Below are 21969 nucleotides of genomic sequence, written 5' to 3' on the forward strand. Positions count from 1 at the left end.
AAGTTCGAAAATGTTCGGAAAATTCAATATGTACTCAATCGGTCCATTCCTTCGGGTACCTCCCACACAAAATTTCGGAAAAGTTCAGTTTAGGGCCATCTCTCGAATCGCTTTGATTTTTGTTTTAGCAACTTGTGTTCACTGCCCTCCATACGAAGGTACAAGTTTCATCAGGGGCAAGTCCATACTTCCTGAGAAAATAGCCTGAAAGTTGTAAAAAAAACCCTATAACACCGTGTGAGGTGGTTGGAGCGCATGATAACTCTCGAACGGATCTGCCGATTCGGTCCAAAATTTGGCATTGTAATATTTTGTCCAAACATAGTTTAAGTTTGAAGATAAGCCATATCGGTCCACTCCTTCAGGTACCTCCCCCACAAAAGTTCAAAAATGTTCGGAAAAATTGTTCGGACGGTAACTCTTGAAGGGAGTGGCCGAATTGGTCCATATATATATATAGATATAGATCAGGTTCAAATATAGACTATATTTGTCCACTCCATCCGGTACATCCCACACAAAATTTCGGATAAGTTCACTTTAAAACCTGATATCGAATCACTTTGATTTTTGTTGAAGCAACTAGCATTCGCTGCCTCAATTACGATGGTATAAGTTTTTTTAAGGGCAAGTCCATACTTCTTGAGCAAACAGCCCGAAGAGTGTAAAAACCACCTATGGAACAATATGTTGTGGCTTGAGATCCACTTCCATAACGGTCAATGTCGATCGATTCCTTTTACTGTCTCCTCCGCAAAACTTTTGATCTTTATTCCTAATCAACATTTTTGTCGGTTCAAACGCCCAAAATTTTTAAAACCCCTTAAATTCATAAGTATTTTGGGAAAAATTGTTTCAATATACACAGGCTGAGGGTATACCTCTGTCGCCAAACCGACTGATACTTTTTTACTTGTTTTATTTTAATCTGGGTCTATCTCCAGTTCTAGGACCGTGGATGCTTCAATAGGATGTCGTCACAGATCTACTGTGTCGGGCAGGCCTGTGTCGCTTGTCGGGCAGATTTTTTGCACGGAGTCGTCGATCCTTGCCCTAAAAGAATGTAGACGTCTGCTCTATTCCGAGCGTGCTCGAAAAATTACTCGTTAAACGTGACAGCTGGCGCTCCTAAACCGCGATACACACATGCCATTGTTTTGCTGTGCCAGCAGAATCGTTGATGGTTCACATAAAACATGAAGAGGCACCCTGTCGCAGTTATCAGGGCGACATTCTGATAGCTTTGAATATTTCTTCATCGCGTTGTACTTATAATCGCGGACCATACTGGCGCCACATAGCTTAAGTACTTCCAACTAGGGACTTGATAGTATTTTTCTTACCATCAACCATGACATTCAACTCTTTTCTCACCTCTGGCGTCCATGGTGAACAGAGTGGCAGTAGATTTAGTGGCGGATATTTGCATATTCCTCACGTGGAAAAATGTGTAACATCAGTCAAATTGACCAAGATCGTACAATCATCCACAAACGTTACAATCTCAATGCCGTCTGGAGGGGCGAAATACGGAAGAGGTAGAAGTTAAAGAGTTCCGGAGATATCACCCCACCTTGGGGAACTCCCTGTTTCACTCTACGGGGCTTGGACTTTTATTCCTGAATTCAACGTACGACTAGCGTCCACACATGTTAATGGTCCATAATTGATATCCAACGTTTCACACTTTGCCGGGGGGTTGTCTGATCGACACACTATGCGTTGAATTTCTACTTACACCATCTGATGATTCCGAAGTCTACTTATGTTTGTCTCGAGAATTTTAGTAGGTACGTTCCTCGAAAACGACAGCATACTTTAGAGTGATATTGATATGATTGTGTGTGAGTATCATTGCAACAAATGGCAATATTCACGTATCCTCTTTGACTTAGTTTACTTTAAATAAATTGTTGCAGAAATATGTACTTTCTGTTATGGTCGTATGAGATCTATGTCTACTTAACTTTGTTTGTACTTAGCTGGAAAACCTATTTGCCAATAAACGACATGTAATTTTTTTTTACTTGACTATACTAACAATGAAATTCCATTAATTTAGACCAATCGCAAGTATTTTTACAGAAGAAAACATAATATTCTAACAGAAACCCTCGTTATAACATCGATATGACCTTTTAAGTGGAAATACTTGTAAACGAAAGAAAACAGGGAACATCAAAAACAAACATAAACTATTTCCAGTTTATTGGCTCATTAAGATCGTTAAATGATTTCGACATACCCACACAGTTACTGGCCAGTTAGCATTATATTTTCTTATCTGTATGTCTGTGTGTGTTCTTCTTATTGCAGCAATTTTTCTACCATGACTTCCCCAAGACACATCAAACAACAACCCGAAGAAAAGTGTACAAAAGCTGTTTGGTATGTGATACCTGTATACGAGAGCTGATGGTAATCGATGTTCCACCCCAGGTAATTGGATGACAATCAACAAATCTCTCCAACTCCCATTTTGTTCGCCCCCCAACTCTCATTCATTTGTTCTTAGTTAAACTCTTAAAGTTATTAACCAAAAATCAAAACAGCAAAAACTTGTCCTTACTCCTAACGAAAATTGCACCCCACTACTACCCCTACTCCCATTTTCCCTCAGCAAATTAAGTAATCATCATCTTAAATATTTACAAAGAAGAGAAAATGAAACATTGCCCAATTAAAACTTTTCTAATTTTCTTTTAAATTATTTGCCCAAAACGCCAACGATAACAACGGCTAATCTCCAAAAACACATCCTACCTACCAACCAAATTGCTGCTACGAAACAAACCAAAAACGGAAACAGAAACGGTTTCCGGCGGATAATTTTGCTGAATGGAATAATGGCCATCCACTGGGGTTGAGAACAGTTCATGCCTATGTCTTGGTCTTCGATATGGGAAACTTAGAAACATTCCGGGTAGGTATTAATTTAGAGAAATCATAAATAATAGAGAAAGCTCATTTTGTGGCATGATGAATGCTGATTAAAATTTTTTGTTGCTTTTTAAGAACTTCGTCTCAAAGCATGTTTTTAAAGAAATTTTTATCATTATAAGCGTTTTATGTAGCGTATGATAAATAAAATTGAAGATTATAATAACACATACGTTCCATATACGCTCATATGCTCTTTACGCAAAAATGTTCATTCATTTCATTTTTTGTAATATTAATTCCCTGTCACACTTGCTTTAATCTATTTTTTGTTTTTAATTTTTCATTACCTTCCTAGTATTGCAGATCAATGAGAGATCAAATTTTGGACAGTTTTTGTCATCGTGACTTTAGTATAATTGTCGTTGGCAATAAATACGACACAATCAATGAAACACAGGCAAATTCACAGGTAAAGTAAATTAAATTAAAATAAAATTTAAAAATAGTTTTATGTATAGAGAAATGTTGCTGTAAGTGAAACTTTAGATCTAATAAAGTACTTAAGGTACATATGTGATTCTTGTAGCATTTCTTCCAAACATAGATTAGCTTCGAATATGGACTATATCGGTCCACTACTTCAAGTACCTCCCACACAAGAATTCAAAATTTTTGGCGAAAGTGCAGTTTAGAAACACTTCTAGGATCATTATGAAATTTTTTGCAGCAAAATGTGTTTGCGGCCCCTTTTATGACGGTGCAGTTTTGTTTGGGGGCAAGTCCATACTTCCTAAACATTTAGGTCCAAGAATGTCTATCTTGGAAAACAAATTCACAAATATTCCATATTTTTGTTTATGTGTAGTTTAAGGAGTTTCGAGGATCCTTTGCAAATTTTTACCGAAAGTACTTCTTGTGGACCTGTTTACAGCAATATAATACTTTTGATGGGCAAGTCTATGCTTCTCCACATAATGGTTTACAAGTTCTAAAAAAAATTTGCTGTAACAAACCAAGTGTCTGATATGCACGGCAACTATCGAAAGAAGCGACTGACATTAGTCCAATCTTCGCGCAATGTCAGTCTACTCCTTCAGGCAACTCTCACACAAAATTTCAAAATAGTTCGCAAATCTGAAATTTTTATAGTTTTATCGTGCACTTTACGCATTGGTAGATGTACTTGAAAAAATACAAGGCCGATATTACTGCCATAGACTCGGACCACCAGATTGATGCAGCAATGGTACGTCCTATTATATAATCCAAGCACTACTCATCCTGATACCATCTCTGCACAGTGGCATACCATACAAACATCCGCAAATCCATACTCGGCTACCAGAGACCTCCACCAAGGAACCCATGGTATGACCAGGAGTGTCGTGCTGCTACCGATGAGAAAAATGCGGCATATAGGGCTACTTTATAAACATTAGCAACGTGTAGCGCTCGAGGGAGGTATCGGGAGAAAAGGAGAGAGGAAAAACCACTTTTCTCAGGAAAAAAGTGAATGAAGTCCAAAAATGCTAACAATGAGTGAAACATCAAACTCATGGCTTTGGTCCTCCTGTAGAGACCAGCAAGGTAATTTGGTAACTGGCACAGATTGTCTGCTAAGGATATGGAAAGAGCATTTTGCCAAATTGTGTGTATCTAATACTAGAAAAGAACACGATTCAACCCCAATCCCTGAAGATGGTATTGAATGTATACCGACCGGTCAAGATGATGTTAAGACAGCAATAAATCAGCTGAAAAATAATAAGGCATCAGGAGCCGATGAAAAATGTACCATATATCAAGTGGTTTTCGTGAACTATATCTCGAAAACCACCTAGAAATTTATTTCGAAAAACTTTGTTGTTCACATTCTTTATGGTATTGAGGTAATACTGGGCACCACCGGGAATAATATAAACAAAGTTATGTCCTGCTTTCGACAAATATTGAAATTTGTGTATGGTAGACGTTGCAGAAATAACTATTCACAGTTTTCCCTTCGGTTTTTATGCGGTCCATACACTGTGGGATGCAGGACATCATTTGTTATAGTATTAGTAAATGTTGAAGCATTTTTCAATGTACGTGTGAGTATTTTATGCAGGACAGAAATCAAAACAATTTTCATTTTTTTTTTGGAATGAATTTTGTTTATTTTCGAAGTAATCAAAAAACAATTTTTAAAAATAATAAATATTGTTTGTGAGGATATTTAAAATTGTTGAAAACTTCAATTAAAACCCGTGTTTGGAGGAAAATTTATCATTATTCGAATGTAAATTGAAGGAACGCCACACACTATTCTATCACACACGTACACAATGGCAGCAGCAGTTTGGCAGTAACTGTATGGGCCGCATTAGGCTCTTCATTTAATCGGGTTTTTGAAACCAGATGTCTCTGTTTCTATTTTAATTTGAGTTAATTTGATTCCAGTTTTTACCGTCTTCTAGAAACTCTCAGATACAAAAAATCTCCTTACCACAAGTATTTCCTAGAAATAATTATCTACCCGATTTGATAGATTGTGGAACTCGTTGCCTTCTAATACAAAAATGTTTTCAGTTCCTCAGCAGACTTTAAAAACAGATTAATGAATTATTTTAATGAACTTCTGTACAAAATGCTTATCTTTTCTGTTTCTGTCGACAGTGCACATAGGTTCCAATCAAGAAATTTTTGGCCAAAACCCTATTTTTGAAGTTTCGAAATTTTAATTTTTTTTTTTGTGCACAGAATAATAAAAAACACCTCAAGTCATCTGAAAATAATTAGTTTTTGTAAATAACGTTAGTATTTGTTGATTGGCGCATTACTAAAGTTGACACTTTTTTATGTAAAAATAAAACAGACGTTGTGTTGTAAAATATACAATTTTTGTTGTATTGCGTCGCTGCATAAATATACAGAAGTGAGACCAAACTTATTATGAATCGGGAAGCTGTTATTGATTACTTACATAATATTTACCAAAAGAACGATGAAATTTGTAAAATTAGCGTAATAAAATCAATGGCGAACAATGCCAACCTTTTTCCATTAATAAATTAGTTGTTTTAAAATAATAAAACAACAACAATGGGATTAAGCCAGACTATTTTGAAAAAAAACAAAATAGTTTTTATATATATTAAAAGTTATTTTTTACAAATATTCTTTAAATATATTTAAGCTTTTAAAAAAAATTTCCAAATATGTCCAACTCCAAATCGAATTTGAAAGATAGCAGGGGCTCTGTACAAATAAATTCAGAAGTCAAATCGTGCTCAAATTTGCCACAGTTAAAATAAAGTGGATTTTTCTATTTTAAGATGGGAGATTTTTTTGTAAATACCTGTTGTATCCAATTGAAATAGAACGGTAATACCCAAATCTATCAACCGATTTTCCTTAAAATTCATATTTAAGGGTTTCAGAGTGTTGAAAACAAGTATGTATAATTTTTTTGAAAATAGGTCAATTTTTTCATAATCCCCACATAAAAGTGCCGTCCGATTTTAGATATTTTGTGGATTTTAGCGACACTTTATGACCGATTCGGTTGAAATTTGGTATTTTCACCTCTTGGAAGATATGAATCCTTCGTACCAAAAAATATTAACATAGGTAAATGTTTTGGTTTAGACCCCACATACCAGGACCACCCTGTTCAACAAATTTTGGCAGTTTTTGGTCATTTTTGTCGATATGTAAAACGTAAGAATTCCTGTTTGTACACATTTATTATAAATAATAATTAATTTCAATACAAAATGGACGTTGAAATAGCTTTGGCCAGAAAATTTGAATTTGGGTCCATTGTGCAGTGGCAATGCGTCACTATTTGATTTCTTAATTGCTTCATATTTTTCGTTTTTTTTAAAGCTCGATAGGGATTTAATTATTTTTGGGCGTTATTATAAGCCCCTTTGTTAACTATTTATAGTATAGTAGGAGAAAACAAGTAAAAAATATCAATCGGCTTTGCCGACAGCTGAGGGTATATCAGCTTGTGTATATTGAAACAATTTTTTCCCAAAATACGTCTGTATTTAGAGGGTTTTAAAAATTGTGGGCGTTTGAACCGACAAAAATGTTGATTAGGATTAAAGATCAAAAGTTTTGCGGAGGAGATACTAAAAGGAATGGATCGACATTGACCGTTATGGAAGTGGATCTCCAGCCATAAGATATGGTGTCATAGCGGGTTTTTACATTCTTCGGGCTGTTTGCTCAAGAAGTATAAACTTGCCCCTAAAAAAACTTTTACCATCGTAATTGAGGCAGCGAATGCAAGTTGAACTTATCCGAAATTTGTGTGGGAGGTACCGGATGGAGTGGACAAATATAGTCCATATTTGAACCTGATCTATATCTGGTAGATATATGAGGATGTGTAAAGTGTAGACCAATTCGGCAACTCCCTTCAAGAGTTACCGTACGAACAATTTTTCCGAACATTTTTGAACTTTTGTGGGGAGGTACCTTCAGGAGTGGACCGATCTGGCTTATCTTCAAACTTAAACTATGTTTGGACAAAATATTACTAAGGCCATATTTTGGACCGAATCGGCAGATCCGTACGAGAGTTATCTTGCGCTTCAACCACCTCACCCGGTGTCATAGGGGCTTTTTGCAACTTTCATGCTATTTTCTCAGGAAGTATGGATGAAACTTGTACCGTCGTATGGAGGGCAGTGAATATCAAAGCGATACGAGAAATGGCCCTAAACTGAACTTTTCTGAAATTTTGTGTGGGAGGTACCCGAAGGAGTGGACCTATTGAGACCATATTGGAACCTCACATTACTCTGGTAGAAAGTTTACGCTATACAAAGTATGGACCAAATCGGTCACTCCCTTCAAGAGTTATCGTGAGCGCAAACTTTCCGAACATTTTCGAACTTTTGTGGGGGAGGTACCGGAAGGAGTGGACCGATGTAGCTCATCTTCGAACTTAAACTAAGTTTGGGCAAAATATTATGAAAGCCAAAATTTGAACCGAATCGGTTCATCCGTTCGAGAATTATCGTGCGCTCCAGCCAGCAGGACAGACAGACAAGCGGACGGACATGGCTAGATCGACTCCAAATTGTCTGAAACACATTTCGTCCAAACATACTTGGGGTCTAAAACCATTATTTCGATGAGGCACATTTTCATCGTATCAAAGTTTATATACCCTCCTTAGCCTAAAGAAAATATAATAATGAAAAAAATGCTCTGTTCCAGAACCTCCAAGAAGCTACTATTTTTTACTACGATAAAATTTTATCCTTTATGTTATTTTTATTTATTTTTATAAATTTTAAAAATTAGTAGATTCTTGCATTACTGGAACACACCAAATACAATTGTTGTGCTTCAAAAAAATCTAAAATCGGCTATAGTAGCATACCCACTTGATTTTTTTCCTATTGTATGTGTATAATTTTACCCTCAAATATCCCTAATCGAAATAATGGTTTTCAACTCCACGTATGTTTGGGCGAAATCCGTGTCAGACAATCTGCATTCAATTAGCCCAGTCTGCCTTTCTGGCTGACGTAATATTTTTCGAAACTTAGTTTAAGTCTTATTGGTCCTTCCCCTCGTGTACATCAACCACAAAAATAAAAATTTGTCGCTAAAATTGATATTTATTGTTTGTTTTGTTTATTGTTGAAGTTCAATCTCATTTTCGATTGTTTGAGTGGAGTATTCCCCCATTGGCTCAACTTCATTTATTACCCTCTATTACAGAGAGTAATGTTTTTCAAAACGAACTGACAGTGTTGCAAAATTTTACTGATCGCTACCAATATCATGATTTCATCCCGGCGAAGGGAATTATCAATTGGCTTCTCAGTTTTTGAAATGATGCCTTTTTAGCGAAAAACCGAACTCTTTAAGTGTCTAGTATTCTCATATGAATGAGAATCGCACTCACTTTTCGGCTTTTCCAAAGAAACACCAAAATCAAAATATTTTGCAACATGTCAGCACGTATCAACTAAGAATTCTTCGAATTCTGTGAGTTGAAAAGAACACCAACACAGTTCCTGTGAGGTTGTTATTGGAATTTTGTTTTTTTTTTTTTTGTTTTTAACAAAGCTCCATTCCATATTGGCAGCGATCAGTAAAATTTTGCAACACTGTCAGTTCGTTTTGAAAAACATTACTCTCTGTAATAGAGGGTAATAAATGAAGTTGAGCCAATGGGGGAATACTCCACTCAAACAATCGAAAATTGATATTTATTATTTATTACAAGTGAACAAAAGCCGACCAAATCCGTATATAACAAATTTTATGGTGATTGGTTAGCATTAACCCGTGCCAACCGAGTGATCTTTGTTACCATAGTAATTTGTATGTGGCCAAGCTGAATTTCACGAAAATGTTCAAAAGACCCCATTTATGGTCCAATCGATGAAAAAACTTTACCAGTTCAATGTTGTGGCAAAAAAATCCTATGAAAACTTTTAAAAATCGGATCGGATTTTGATCATTGATAACTTGGAAAATGTAAATCGTTTGGGAAGTGATAGAACGGTGCTCTTGAAAAAACTTTTAATGGAAGGTGCTTACACCTGCGAAGTTTTTGCGGATGCTGAAACTACGATGTTCATAGATAAGACAAATCAAAAAACAAACAAATCGCCGGAGCCCTTTTTAAATAAATCGCGGTCAAAGTTCACATTTTTAGATTTTTTTTAGGTTTTTACGATTTTGCTTGGAGAGACATAGAAATTCAAATTGGGACAATGTACTGACTGTACGAGGGCAGTTCGGAAACTTCTTAGCCTAGCACAAAAAGCGCGGTATAAACAGAAAAAGTTAAGTGTTTTGGAAACTTCCATCCCCGTTATGAACACATGTTAAATTTTGTTTCGATCTGGCAACTCCTTCATATAGAAACAGGTGTTCAAAAAAGACGCGTCCGCAATTTTTTTACAATGGAAAAATTAGAAATGCGTGCTGTCATTAAATATTTACATAAAAAGGTTTATCGGGACAAGAAATTTATAATGATATGTTAGGTGAAAGTGCTCCTTCTTATGCAACAGTAAAAAATTGGGTTGCTGAATTTAAACGTGGTCGTACAAGCATTGAAGATGAACCACGTAGTGGACGTCCAAAAACAGCAACAACAACAGAAATTGTAGCCAAAGTGCATGATTTGGTATTAAATGATCGACGAATAAAAGTGCGTGAAATTGCTAATATCATGGGCATCTCAAATGATCGAGTCCATTTAATTTAGCATGAAGAACTACAGATGAAAAAGCTTTTTGCAAGATGGGTGCCGCATAAGAATGAACATTTCTCAAGCTTGTTTGGATCGTTTTAAACGAAATAAAAAAATTAAAAATGGATTTTAAGCGTCGTTTCATAACTGTTGATGAGACATAGATCCACCACTATACTACAGAGACAAAAGAACAATCCAAACAATGGACTGAAGCTGGAGGAAGTGCCCTAAAGAAGGCAAAAACAATTCAATCGGCTGGTAAGGTTATGGCAACGGTTTTTTGGGACTTCAAAGGTATTTTATTGATTGAATATCTGCAAAAGGTTAAAACAATAAATTCAGAGTACTATTACAACCTTTTGGATCAATTAAATGTAAAAATTCGAGAAAAACGTCCTGGCTTACAACACAAAAAAATAATTTTTCATCAAGACAACGCACCAGCGCACAAAAGTGTTTCAACAATGGCTAAAATCAACGAATTAAAGTACGAGTTGCTTCACCTTAAACCAATCACCTTATTCTCCTGATTTAGCTCCAAGTGAATTTTACTTGTTCCCAAATCTAAACAAATTCCTTGCTTGCAAGCGTTTTACCTCAAATGAAGATGCAATTACAGTTGTAAACCACTATTTTGAAGACCTTGAGGAAAACTATTTTAATCAAGGGATAGAATTGCTAGAAAAGCGATGGACTAAGTGTATTGAAGTTTCAGGAGATTATATTGAAAAATAAAAATATTTTTGAAAAACTAACTATTCTCTTTCATTGATAGGCTAAGAAGTTTCCGAACCGCCCTCGTATCGTCTCCTTTTAAAACAATGTCGTGACTGCAATTTCCCAACTTAAACTTATATATCTCAAAATTGATACAATCTAGGAAAAAATTGCGAAAGCCAATCTTGTAGAGAATTGCAATAGCTATAAGATTTTCTCCAGTCCCATTTCGATAAGACTTACGGTTTTCAAGCAAATCATTAAACCTTACAAAAGAAACCTAAAAATGTGACCCGAACTTCTATATCTCAAAAATTGTAACACCTAGGAACAAATCGTAATGGTCAATCCGCTAGAGAATTTTCACAGCTACAACATTTTCCTTAGCTCCACTTCCATAGGTCTTGCGGTTTCCAAGCAAAATCGTGAAAACCTAGAATAAACCTAAAAATGTGAACTTTGATAGCGATTTATTTAAAAATACCTCCAGCTATTTTTTCTTGTTTTTGAATTTTTCTCATCTAAGAATACTGCTGTTTCAGAATCCGCAAAAACTTCGCAGGTGTATGCGGTTTTCATATAAGCTCAGTTAAGGCGCACCGTACATGACGTTGTTTTATAAGGAGGTGATACAGTCAGTCCCAATTTGAGCTTCTATATCTCAACAAGTAAGAAAGTATCAGTTAGCTGTGCTGACGGAGATACACCCTCAGCCACTGACAAACACAATAATTATGCCGTATATAAAAAATATTGATTTTTGTATCACGAGTTTGCTTTAAAATCTGTATGTACCGTAACGTGGTGCTATACCAAATCATTGACATATTATCGTCGGTGTCATGCTTAAGTGTTCCATACGCCATTTTTGACATTTTGAGATAAAGCTACCTTACAAGGTTTTGAACCATGTTCTTTCAGATTTTTTGGTCGGTTTTTCTCTATCTCTTATAGTTTCAGAGATATTCAGATGCCAGTATGTTCCATATCCGCTTTGTGACCCAAAAAATCTTGTCGTTTTGTTCCATATCCATAAAGGCTGGCGTATGGAACAAAACATCTTTGAACTTTTTAGTTCCATATCCATGTCGTTTAGCGTATGGAACAAAAAGAGACAAAAACGAATTGTTCCGCACCAAAAATGATGGCGTTTGGAACAAAAAATTGCCCATTTTTGCCAAGTTGCGGAAAAGTGTGGCGTATGGAACAAATTTTTTAAAGGACTTGGTTTAAAAACTGAAGAATAATAGTTTCTAAATCCAAATATTTTTGAATATTGTATTGTTATATGAAAACGAAAATGTATTAATCGTTTAAACAAAAAATCCCTAGTTTAAAGACAAAATGTTGATGTAAGTCCACAAAAATGTACGCAAAAACGTCCATTCGACTTGAAGCTTACCGACTACAAAAATGGTATTATAAGAAAAAAAAATTTAGCATGAAGAACTACAGATGAAAAAGCTTTTTGCAAGATGGGTGCCGCATAAGAATGAACATTTCTCAAGCTTTTTTGGATCGTTTTAAACGAAATAAAAAAATTAAAAATGGATTTTAAGCGTCGTTTCATAACTGTTGATGAGACATAGATCCACCACTATACTACAGAGACAAAAGAACAATCCAAACAATGGACTGAAGCTGGAGGAAGTGCCCCAAAGAAGGCAAAAACAATTCAATCGGCTGGTAAGGTTATGGCAACGGTTTTTTGGGACTTCAAAGGTATTTTATTGATTGAATATCTGCAAAAGGTTAAAACAATAAATTCAGAGTACTATTACAACCTTTTGGATCAATTAAATGTAAAAATTCGAGAAAAACGTCCTGGCTTACAACACAAAAAAATAATTTTTCATCAAGACAACGCACCAGCGCACAAAAGTGTTTCAACAATGGCTAAAATCAACGAATTAAAGTACGAGTTGCTTCACCTTAAACCAATCACCTTATTCTCCTGATTTAGCTCCAAGTGAATTTTACTTGTTCCCAAATCTAAACAAATTCCTTGCTTGCAAGCGTTTTACCTCAAATGAAGATGCAATTACAGTTGTAAACCACTATTTTGAAGACCTTGAGGAAAACTATTTTAATCAAGGGATAGAATTGCTAGAAAAGCGATGGACTAAGTGTATTGAAGTTTCAGGAGATTATATTGAAAAATAAAAATATTTTTGAAAAACTAACTATTCTCTTTCATTGATAGGCTAAGAAGTTTCCGAACCGCCCTCGTATCGTCTCCTTTTAAAACAATGTCGTGACTGCAATTTCCCAACTTAAACTTATATATCTCAAAATTGATACAATCTAGGAAAAAATTGCGAAAGCCAATCTTGTAGAGAATTGCAATAGCTATAAGATTTTCTCCAGTCCCATTTCGATAAGACTTACCGTTTTCAAGCAAATCATTAAACCTTACAAAAGAAACCTAAAAATGTGACCCGAACTTCTATATCTCAAAAATTGTAACACCTAGGAACAAATCGTAATGGTCAATCCGCTAGAGAATTTTCACAGCTACAACATTTTCCTTAGCTCCACTTCCATAGGTCTTGCGGTTTCCAAGCAAAATCGTGAAAACCTAGAATAAACCTAAAAATGTGAACTTTGATAGCGATTTATTTAAAAATACCTCCAGCTATTTTTTCTTGTTTTTGAATTTTTCTCATCTAAGAATACTGCTGTTTCAGAATCCGCAAAAACTTCGCAGGTGTATGCGGTTTTCATATAAGCTCAGTTAAGGCGCACCGTACATGACGTTGTTTTATAAGGAGGTGATACAGTCAGTCCCAATTTGAGCTTCTATATCTCAACAAGTAAGAAAGTATCAGTTAGCTGTGCTGACGGAGATACACCCTCAGCCACTGACAAACACAATAATTATGCCGTATATAAAAAATATTGATTTTTGTATCACGAGTTTGCTTTAAAATCTGTATGTACCGTAACGTGGTGCTATACCAAATCATTGACATATTATCGTCGGTGTCATGCTTAAGTGTTCCATACGCCATTTTTGACATTTTGAGATAAAGCTACCTTACAAGGTTTTGAACCATGTTCTTTCAGATTTTTTGGTCGGTTTTTCTCTATCTCTTATAGTTTCAGAGATATTCAGATGCCAGTATGTTCCATATCCGCTTTGTGACCCAAAAAATCTTGTCGTTTTGTTCCATATCCATAAAGGCTGGCGTATGGAACAAAACATCTTTGAACTTTTTAGTTCCATATCCATGTCGTTTAGCGTATGGAACAAAAAGAGACAAAAACGAATTGTTCCGCACCAAAAATGATGGCGTTTGGAACAAAAAATTGCCCATTTTTGCCAAGTTGCGGAAAAGTGTGGCGTATGGAACAAATTTTTTAAAGGACTTGGTTTAAAAACTGAAGAATAATAGTTTCTAAATCCAAATATTTTTGAATATTGTATTGTTATATGAAAACGAAAATGTATTAATCGTTTAAACAAAAAATCCCTAGTTTAAAGACAAAATGTTGATGTAAGTCCACAAAAATGTACGCAAAAACGTCCATTCGACTTGAAGCTTACCGACTACAAAAATGGTATTATAAGAAAATCGCGTTTAAATGTTTTATGTTACCTTAGAAATGCACAATATCAAACCGTTTTGCCCGATCGAAATTTTTACCACAAAAAAATAGTGATAAGTCCAGGAAATCCCTTAAATAAATGTTAAGGAAACCTATAATAATGGTCCTTATTGTATTTATATGAGAAAAATATATGTTTCACTTAAAGTCCTAATTTTTTAACTCCACAGTAGCACTTCATATAAGGGAGGTGGAACACGATTGATAAAAAGTGTTTTGGTTGAAATGTGACAAAACGTGTTCCATGTCACACAAACTGCCAAAAACATGAAAAAAAGATTCCATGGAACAATTCTGCAACTTTTTGCAATTATAAAAATTGGCCATAACTCCTAGACTATCACAGATATCTGACTAAAATAAACTACTGATATATTCTATGAGTTTAGTTAAGTAGAACTGAGCTCTTAAAGTATTGGATTATTGCACCATTTTTATCCTGTATGGCCTTAAACATTAACTTGAGTTTTTCTCGAATCAGGCAAATGGCGTATGGAACACTTAAGCATGACACCGACGATATGTATACCAAATATTTTTAGTAACCAAACTTCTTCATAAAGGACTCGGAATATTAAATTACGTTAAATTAAGTTTGAAAGAAATTTTTTAAAAAGTTTTAGAGTTATCTTGCTCAGTAGCCATTTTAGTTTGTGCCGGGAGGGTTTTGGTGCTTGGACCATTATCTCAGGAAGTATTGACTTACTCCGGAAAAATATTGTACCGTTGAAAATGAGGCTGCTAGAACAACCTACTGAAAAAAGAATCAAAACGATGCGAGAGGAGCTCTCAAACTTCACTTTTTTTCGAATTCTGGGTGGGAGGTACGCGAAGGAGTGGACCGATATATCCATATTCCAATCTGATACATGACGGGATGAAATAATATGATGTGCAAAGTCTGCACCAATCAGAAACTCCGGATTTGCCATTTTAGTTGGTGCCGTCAGGGTTTCTTGGAACTTTTAAGCCAATATCTCAGGAAGTATGGACTAGCGCAAGAAAAAAATGTACCGTCATAAAGGGAGCCGCAAGGACAACCTGGTGAAAAAAATCAAGACGATCCAAGAGGAGCTCTTAAACTTCACCTTATCCGAATTTTGTGTGGGAGCTACCCGAAGAAGTGGACCGGTATAGTCCATATTCCAACCTGATACATGACGGGATGAAATAATATGATGTGCAAAGTCTGTACCAATCAGAAACTCCCCGCGAGAATTACTTGCGGATTTGCCATTTTGGTTGGTGCCGTCTGGGTTTCTTGGAACTTTTATGTCAATATCTGAGGAAGTATGGACCAGCGTCAACAAAAAAATTGTACCATCGTAAAGGGAACCGCAAGGACAACTTAACAACACAAATTTCAAAACGATCCGAGAGGAGCTCTTAAACCTCACTTTATCCTCATTTTGTGTGGGAGGTACCCGAAGCAGTGGAACATTATAATCCATATTCGAATACGATCTATATCTAGAAGGAATAATACGATGTGCAAAGTTTGGACCAAATCGATTGCTCCCTTCGAGAGTTATCGTTCATACCATTTTACAGACAATTTTTTAACTTTTTTCGGAGGAGGTACCCGAAGAAGTGCACCGATGTGGCCCATCTTCGAACTTAAACTAAGTTTGGAAAAAATATTACGATACCCAAAATTTGGTTCGAATCAGTTGATCCGTTCAAGAGTTATCGTGCGCACCAGCCAGCCAGACAGACGGACGGACATGGCTAAATCGATTCCAAATTGCCTGAAACAAATTTCGTCCAAACATACTTGGGGTCTAAAACCGTTATTTCGATGAGGGACATTTTTGGTCGTATCAAAGTGTATATGGCGAAAACCAAAAATGTTTTACAATCGATAAATCTGAGTTTTACCCATTCAGAATTTGCGAACTGTTAACATATTCTATAAAGTATGACTACATATCTTTAAAATGAAGTGTTTTAGGAGGGATCCCATAATGTCAACCATTAAAATTAATTTTCGTAGAGGCTGTGTTGGCATCAATGTAGAAAAATAGGTAAAACTGGGTTGAACCCAAAAGTTTTTTATGCTACCTTGCGATTTCTGGCTTAACCTTACATTTTATAGACATATGCCCAAAGAAAGACTCAAAGAAATCATCATGGGCAATATGATACTAGTGCATCATTTTTCGATATATCCACTGCATCCACCTAAAATTGATGCTGAGATTTTGAAGCCGGAATTTCGGGGTTTTTTTTTAATTTTTTTTCTTTTAATAATTCGGACGCGCAACAAGAAAATATTCAAAACTCATAGTAGTATTAGAGATCTCGTGATTTTACGTAGTTTAATGCATAGCTCATGAGTGTGCTCCTTACTAGAGGTGGGCGCGTGTCGTGCCGTGAGTAGTGCGTGTTCGTGCCTTCTCTAAAAACGCCGTGTTTGTGCGTGTCGTGCCGGAATGCATTTTTTGCCGTGCGTGATCGTGTTTTTTTGTTCGACACGGTTTTGCACGACACGAATAAACACGATCTGCACTATGTGACACGATCGTGCTAAATTTTTGGTCTCCCCTTAGAAGTCGTGCAAGATACCTTACCAAACACAAACCTCGAACAAGAATATAAAACGGACCAAAATATTCCTAAAATTATTTGCTTCGTTTTTGTAGTCTGGTACTTATGTATTGCCGTTTAGTTATGAAGAGGCCAGAGGATGAGTGAAAAAAGATTATGTTTGTTTGCCATTTGATTTGTTCATGAGAGAAGCAAATACAAAAACTACTCTGAGGGTTAACGCAATATACTCTCTTTGCAAATCAGATGTTTATCTGACTGTATTATCTGTTATGGATGAAGTTATTAAAAGCATCCACTTCCCGAATTGAGAAAACTGATTGGCTGCTCAAAAAACGTTGTAAGATATTTTAAAGACTCGGAGCTAAACATCAAATTGTCGAAAATGTTAAAACAAGATATAAGAACACGTTGGAATTCAACATTCAACAGCATATACCAAGTCCAGAATGAGATTAAGAGTATTTTGCTACAAAAGAATGCGTTGGTCGTATATCTGACTTAAAGTTTTCATTGCTAGAACTTCTATTGAGTTTTCATAAAATATTCAAAGAGTGTTTCGATACATTAAGCTCGAAAAGTACCCTACTATGCACATTTTTGCCCTTTGATCTAAAAAACTTTTGAAAGTCTGCTCAATTGATACCATTGACTCTCAATTCATGAAAGATTTGAAAGCTAAAACTAAACAATCATTGCTTAAACGCTTTGTACCAACAATGACACATCTTATAGGGACGTTTTTATTTCCGCCGTTTAAGAAGATGATTTTTTATTAGCTAATGTAAAAGCAATGTTACTTGATATACAAAGTGAGGCCATATGATGAGCAGGAATTGCAATGCCACATTTACACGAATTATCAGAGTTTTTGGATCAAAATGGCAAAAAGACGAAAAGTCTCCAAAACAGTCTAATCTAAAATATTTAAAACAAATAGCCAGGAAATTTTTGGCTATATGCTCGTCAGCTCAGCAACGAGCGAGAGATTTTTTCCACATCTGGAAATATTCTCATGGAAAGGCGTACTAGACTTTTGAGTTCTAACTTGGGCAAAATAATGTTTTTAAATAAGAATAGAAAAATTAGAAGTACATATGAATATTTTTTAAAAACAAATACACCGATATCGATTTCTCCATTTTTTTTGTAATTTCGTGCGTGAGTGTGCGTGTTCGTGTCTTCTCGAAAAACGCCGAGTTTGTGCGTGAATGTGCATAAAAATTTCGGCCCGTGTTCGTGCATGTTCGTGCCTAATTTTTTAGGCACTCGCCCATCTCTACTCCTTACAGCATCCGAGTAATAGGAGCCAAAAGGCCAATATTTGATGCGTGAATTTATTTAAAAACCCTATTTTTTGCGTTTAAAATTTACAATTGCCATGAATTTAATTTTTTTACGCGACGGATCTAATGAGACCTTCCGCGATTGAATCCATCCGCGGTTACAGATACCTTGGAAATACGAAAATCAGCAAAAATGTATTTTGACAAATCGGCGTATTAAACCGCGATTTCCTTTAACATTTTTTACATAAATGGAATCCTTTATATGCGATTATAATATGTGCGAAAACGCGTGTCATAAATTACAGAGATTCGCGGGTAATATTGGTTTTTTACCAAAAATAGAATGTGGAGGCACATCCGCGGTTCTTGAAGAATCTATTTGAAATATGTGTATATAGACGTATTTTGATGGGTGCTACTGATACCGGATGCGCATCAAAATCGTATGAAAATTGCGCGATTTTTACCCACTTTAAGGTTTTTTGCATTGTGTGATGCAACTTGCGGCACACTTTGACCGCTGAGTGAAACATCGAAATATTCATAAATATTGAAAGAGATTGATTCGCTGTATCCAAAAACGGATGCGCATCAACTGATTTTAGCTAATTCACGAATAATAGGCTTTTTTATTTCCACATTTTTTGAATGATTGTAATTTCAATATTACTCTTAATTTCCTATCCTTATAAGTTATCACAGTAAGCAAATAAGCTTTCACGATGGTAAACCATATGTCTTGATGACGTTTTAGCAGTACACATTAATTATTGTATGGGATTTTAGCGAAATAGTTGAAGTTTTAGTTTAGTTGAAGTTATAGTTTTTTTCTAATTTTTCGAATCAAACCAAAAAAAATATTTGCAACAATATTTTCCAACAATAAGTTTTTATCCTTTGTTGTTGCTATAATATGCAATTTATGTACCCAATCTCTATAAATTTGGTATCATATTTTTCTACGCATTGTCTAGATTCCGCATATATTTTTTAACTTATTTTTTGAGGGTTTGTACGTACTCTGGGACAGGATAATTTGGATTTACTTCAAAATTGTTTTATTATTTGTTGATTTTCCGCGAAAATAATAATAAAATTAATAACTATTTAAACATGCGGTTAACGATTTATGCATACATTTTCTCATAACAACAAATAAGATATTTTAAATTTTTTTTTTACATGAGAATAAAATGCGCAATGAATTTTTCGCGCATCGTCCAATTTTGTGAACGCGAACAGATTTGGAACCAGAATTTTTTTCTTAACCTCTATGCCAAAAATTGTAGATGTGCTCACAAAAATTTTTTTTAATTTTTTTCAAATGGAATTGAAGGATTTTTGGTTTTTGCCATATGCCCCCTTTCTAGCCTAAAGGCTGAGGGTACAAATATGGTAAAATCTACGAAAATGTCATAAAAGTCAATCTTGTAGAACATTTTCACAGGAACAATATTTTCTCCGATCTCATTCGAATAGGAATTGCGGTTTCCAAGCAAAAAAACCCTAAAAATGTGAACTTTGACCGCGATTTATTTAAAAATCGATCTGGCTATTTTTTTGTTTTTTTTTTTTATTTTTCTCATCTATGAACATTGTAGTTTCAGAATCCGCAAAAACTTCCCAGGTGTAAGCTTGTTTCATTTAAAGTTGCTTCAAGAGCACCGTGACTTGGATAAAAATAAATATAATTTTCCTAGTGACAATGTTAAAATAACATCAAAAAAATTAAAGATAAATACAGTAAATGGCAGTAGGATATTTTTTTCAGAAATGCATTTATTAACAGATTCAAAAAAGAATAACAATAGTCATTTAGCCCCGCGCCAAAAATGACATAAATGGGCCAGCTGGCAACAATAACAATTCAATTACATTAATAAATTATAGTGCAAGTTCGATTCAATTAGATATCAATAAATTACAATGCATTATAAAGTGAAATAAATATGTACAAATGTGTTAAAATAATAATAAATAAAAAGAAAATAACAAATGTCAGAAAATAACAAATGTCAAGTTTGATAATAAATAATCTTTTAAGCTTGTTTTGAAATTTAGTTACGTCTCACAAAAGACGGCAAGTTGTTGCACTCAACACTTCCAGAATAATCAGTGCTTTGCTTTGTCAATTCAAGTCTACATCGCGGAATTCTAAGATTAGTAGCATTTCTAGTATTAAATATATTTGAGCTATCATCAAAAATAATTGATCGAGTGCTTATGTTTTTGACAGATTTGTGAACATACATTAATCATTGTTTTTTGTATAAACCACTAATAGGCAAAATTGACTTTCCATAGTCTCGATACAAAGATAACGTATTATACCTTGAGGGCAGCTTAAAAACTCAGCGTAGAGTGTGTTTTGCAAGTTTTGAAGAGACTTTAAATCATTTGTTACTTTGTGACCATATGCAGTAACTAAATAGTCAAGGGGGAGGTGTATTAGAGCATTGTAAATTAAAAGCCTGTTTTCAGAATTCAATTTTGCTCTAAGCTTGAACAAGGCCACGATTTCCGTAGTAATTTTCCTCATTCCTTACTTACTATGGCTGTCCCTTTTTAGTACCGAAGTATGGACCGGTAGATAGCTTATCGCAGTTATGATAAACATAACGTTAAATTCTTTATTTATGACAGGTCCGCCTCTATTGATAATTATGCTAAGCATCTCAAAAAATAATTTAGAAATGTAAAATTTTTAAAAATGTTAGGCTATAAAAATAATTTTTTCCGACTTACTTAAATGTAATATTTTCTATTCCGTTTGTTTCGTAGGAACTTAAAGATATTTCAACCTTAGTACGGAAACATTGGCGCTGTGGCTATGTCGAATGCTCCGCACAGTAAGTACCATTTCCTATTTTTTATCAACAAGATTAAAAAACATTTTGGACTATATTGTGTAACAATATTCGCTTAGCTTACCTTCCCTTTTCCCGTTATTTTTATTTTTCCCACAGATATAACTACAAAATTGGTGATGTATTTCGTGAATTAATGGGTTGTACCAGTACGGGGGCAAGTGCCATTGGCACTGATTTCACACAATCAAATAGAAATAAAGGACGTTGTACAATACTCTAGCAATGGCTGCATAAGTTTTTTTAGTTACACAACAATAATAATATTTTGAGGTAATCAGCAACAACAACAACCCAAAAAATGTGAAATAAATTGCAAAAATACATTAAAAATAAAGGAAGCAAATTATATTTAGAAAAAAAAATTAGAAAAACAACAACATTTAATATTATATATTAGATATTGAAAATATTGTTTTTTAGACTAGTTTATATATGAAAAAAGAACTAAAAATAAATGCGTAAGGCCACTGTAAAAGTAACTCCAAAGAAAAAAATTGCAATACACAAAAAGAAGAAATACTTTATTACTGTAACATAAAATGAATGAAAAATCTACTTTGTTTCAAAACCAACTATATTGTATAAGAGAAGTTTTTTTGAGAGTAAAAAAAAAACAAATTGTCATTGTGGCTGGGAACTTTGTCATGATGCCTATTGTAGAAATTCAATAAAAAATTATGGGAATATTATTGGCAATAATTTTGAACAAAAAAAATGTTAATCACATAATCACCTGTTTCTTTACAACATAGACGCATTTTAGATACAATCGTTTGAAATATAGAAACAACAACATTACTCCATGTTTCGGATTTCATAGTCAAATAATAAGTTTTAT

At 34.7% G+C, this 21969-nt stretch overlaps 1 protein-coding gene across 3 annotated transcripts in view; it reads left to right on the forward strand.

Moving 5' to 3' along the window:
- Positions 1-21671, forward strand: part of LOC141406153 (ras-like protein family member 10B) — a 129747-nt gene extending 108076 nt beyond the window's left edge. For all 3 annotated transcript variants that reach the window (XM_073991289.1, XM_073991302.1, XM_073991292.1), the window contains 5 exons: positions 2317-2439; positions 2810-2923; positions 3239-3352; positions 21043-21110; positions 21228-21671. In XM_073991289.1, the coding sequence (XP_073847390.1) occupies positions 2416-2439; positions 2810-2923; positions 3239-3352; positions 21043-21110; positions 21228-21351 (444 nt within the window). In that variant the 5' untranslated portion in view covers positions 2317-2415 and the 3' untranslated portion in view covers positions 21352-21671. The remainder of the gene's footprint in view (positions 1-2316; positions 2440-2809; positions 2924-3238; positions 3353-21042; positions 21111-21227) is intronic.
- Positions 21672-21969: the final 298 nt, after the last annotated feature.

This window comes from Musca autumnalis, unplaced genomic scaffold (genome assembly GCF_047663935.1).
Source record: "Musca autumnalis isolate F117 unplaced genomic scaffold, ASM4766393v1 scaffold_1, whole genome shotgun sequence".
Taxonomy (NCBI): domain Eukaryota; kingdom Metazoa; phylum Arthropoda; class Insecta; order Diptera; family Muscidae; genus Musca; species Musca autumnalis.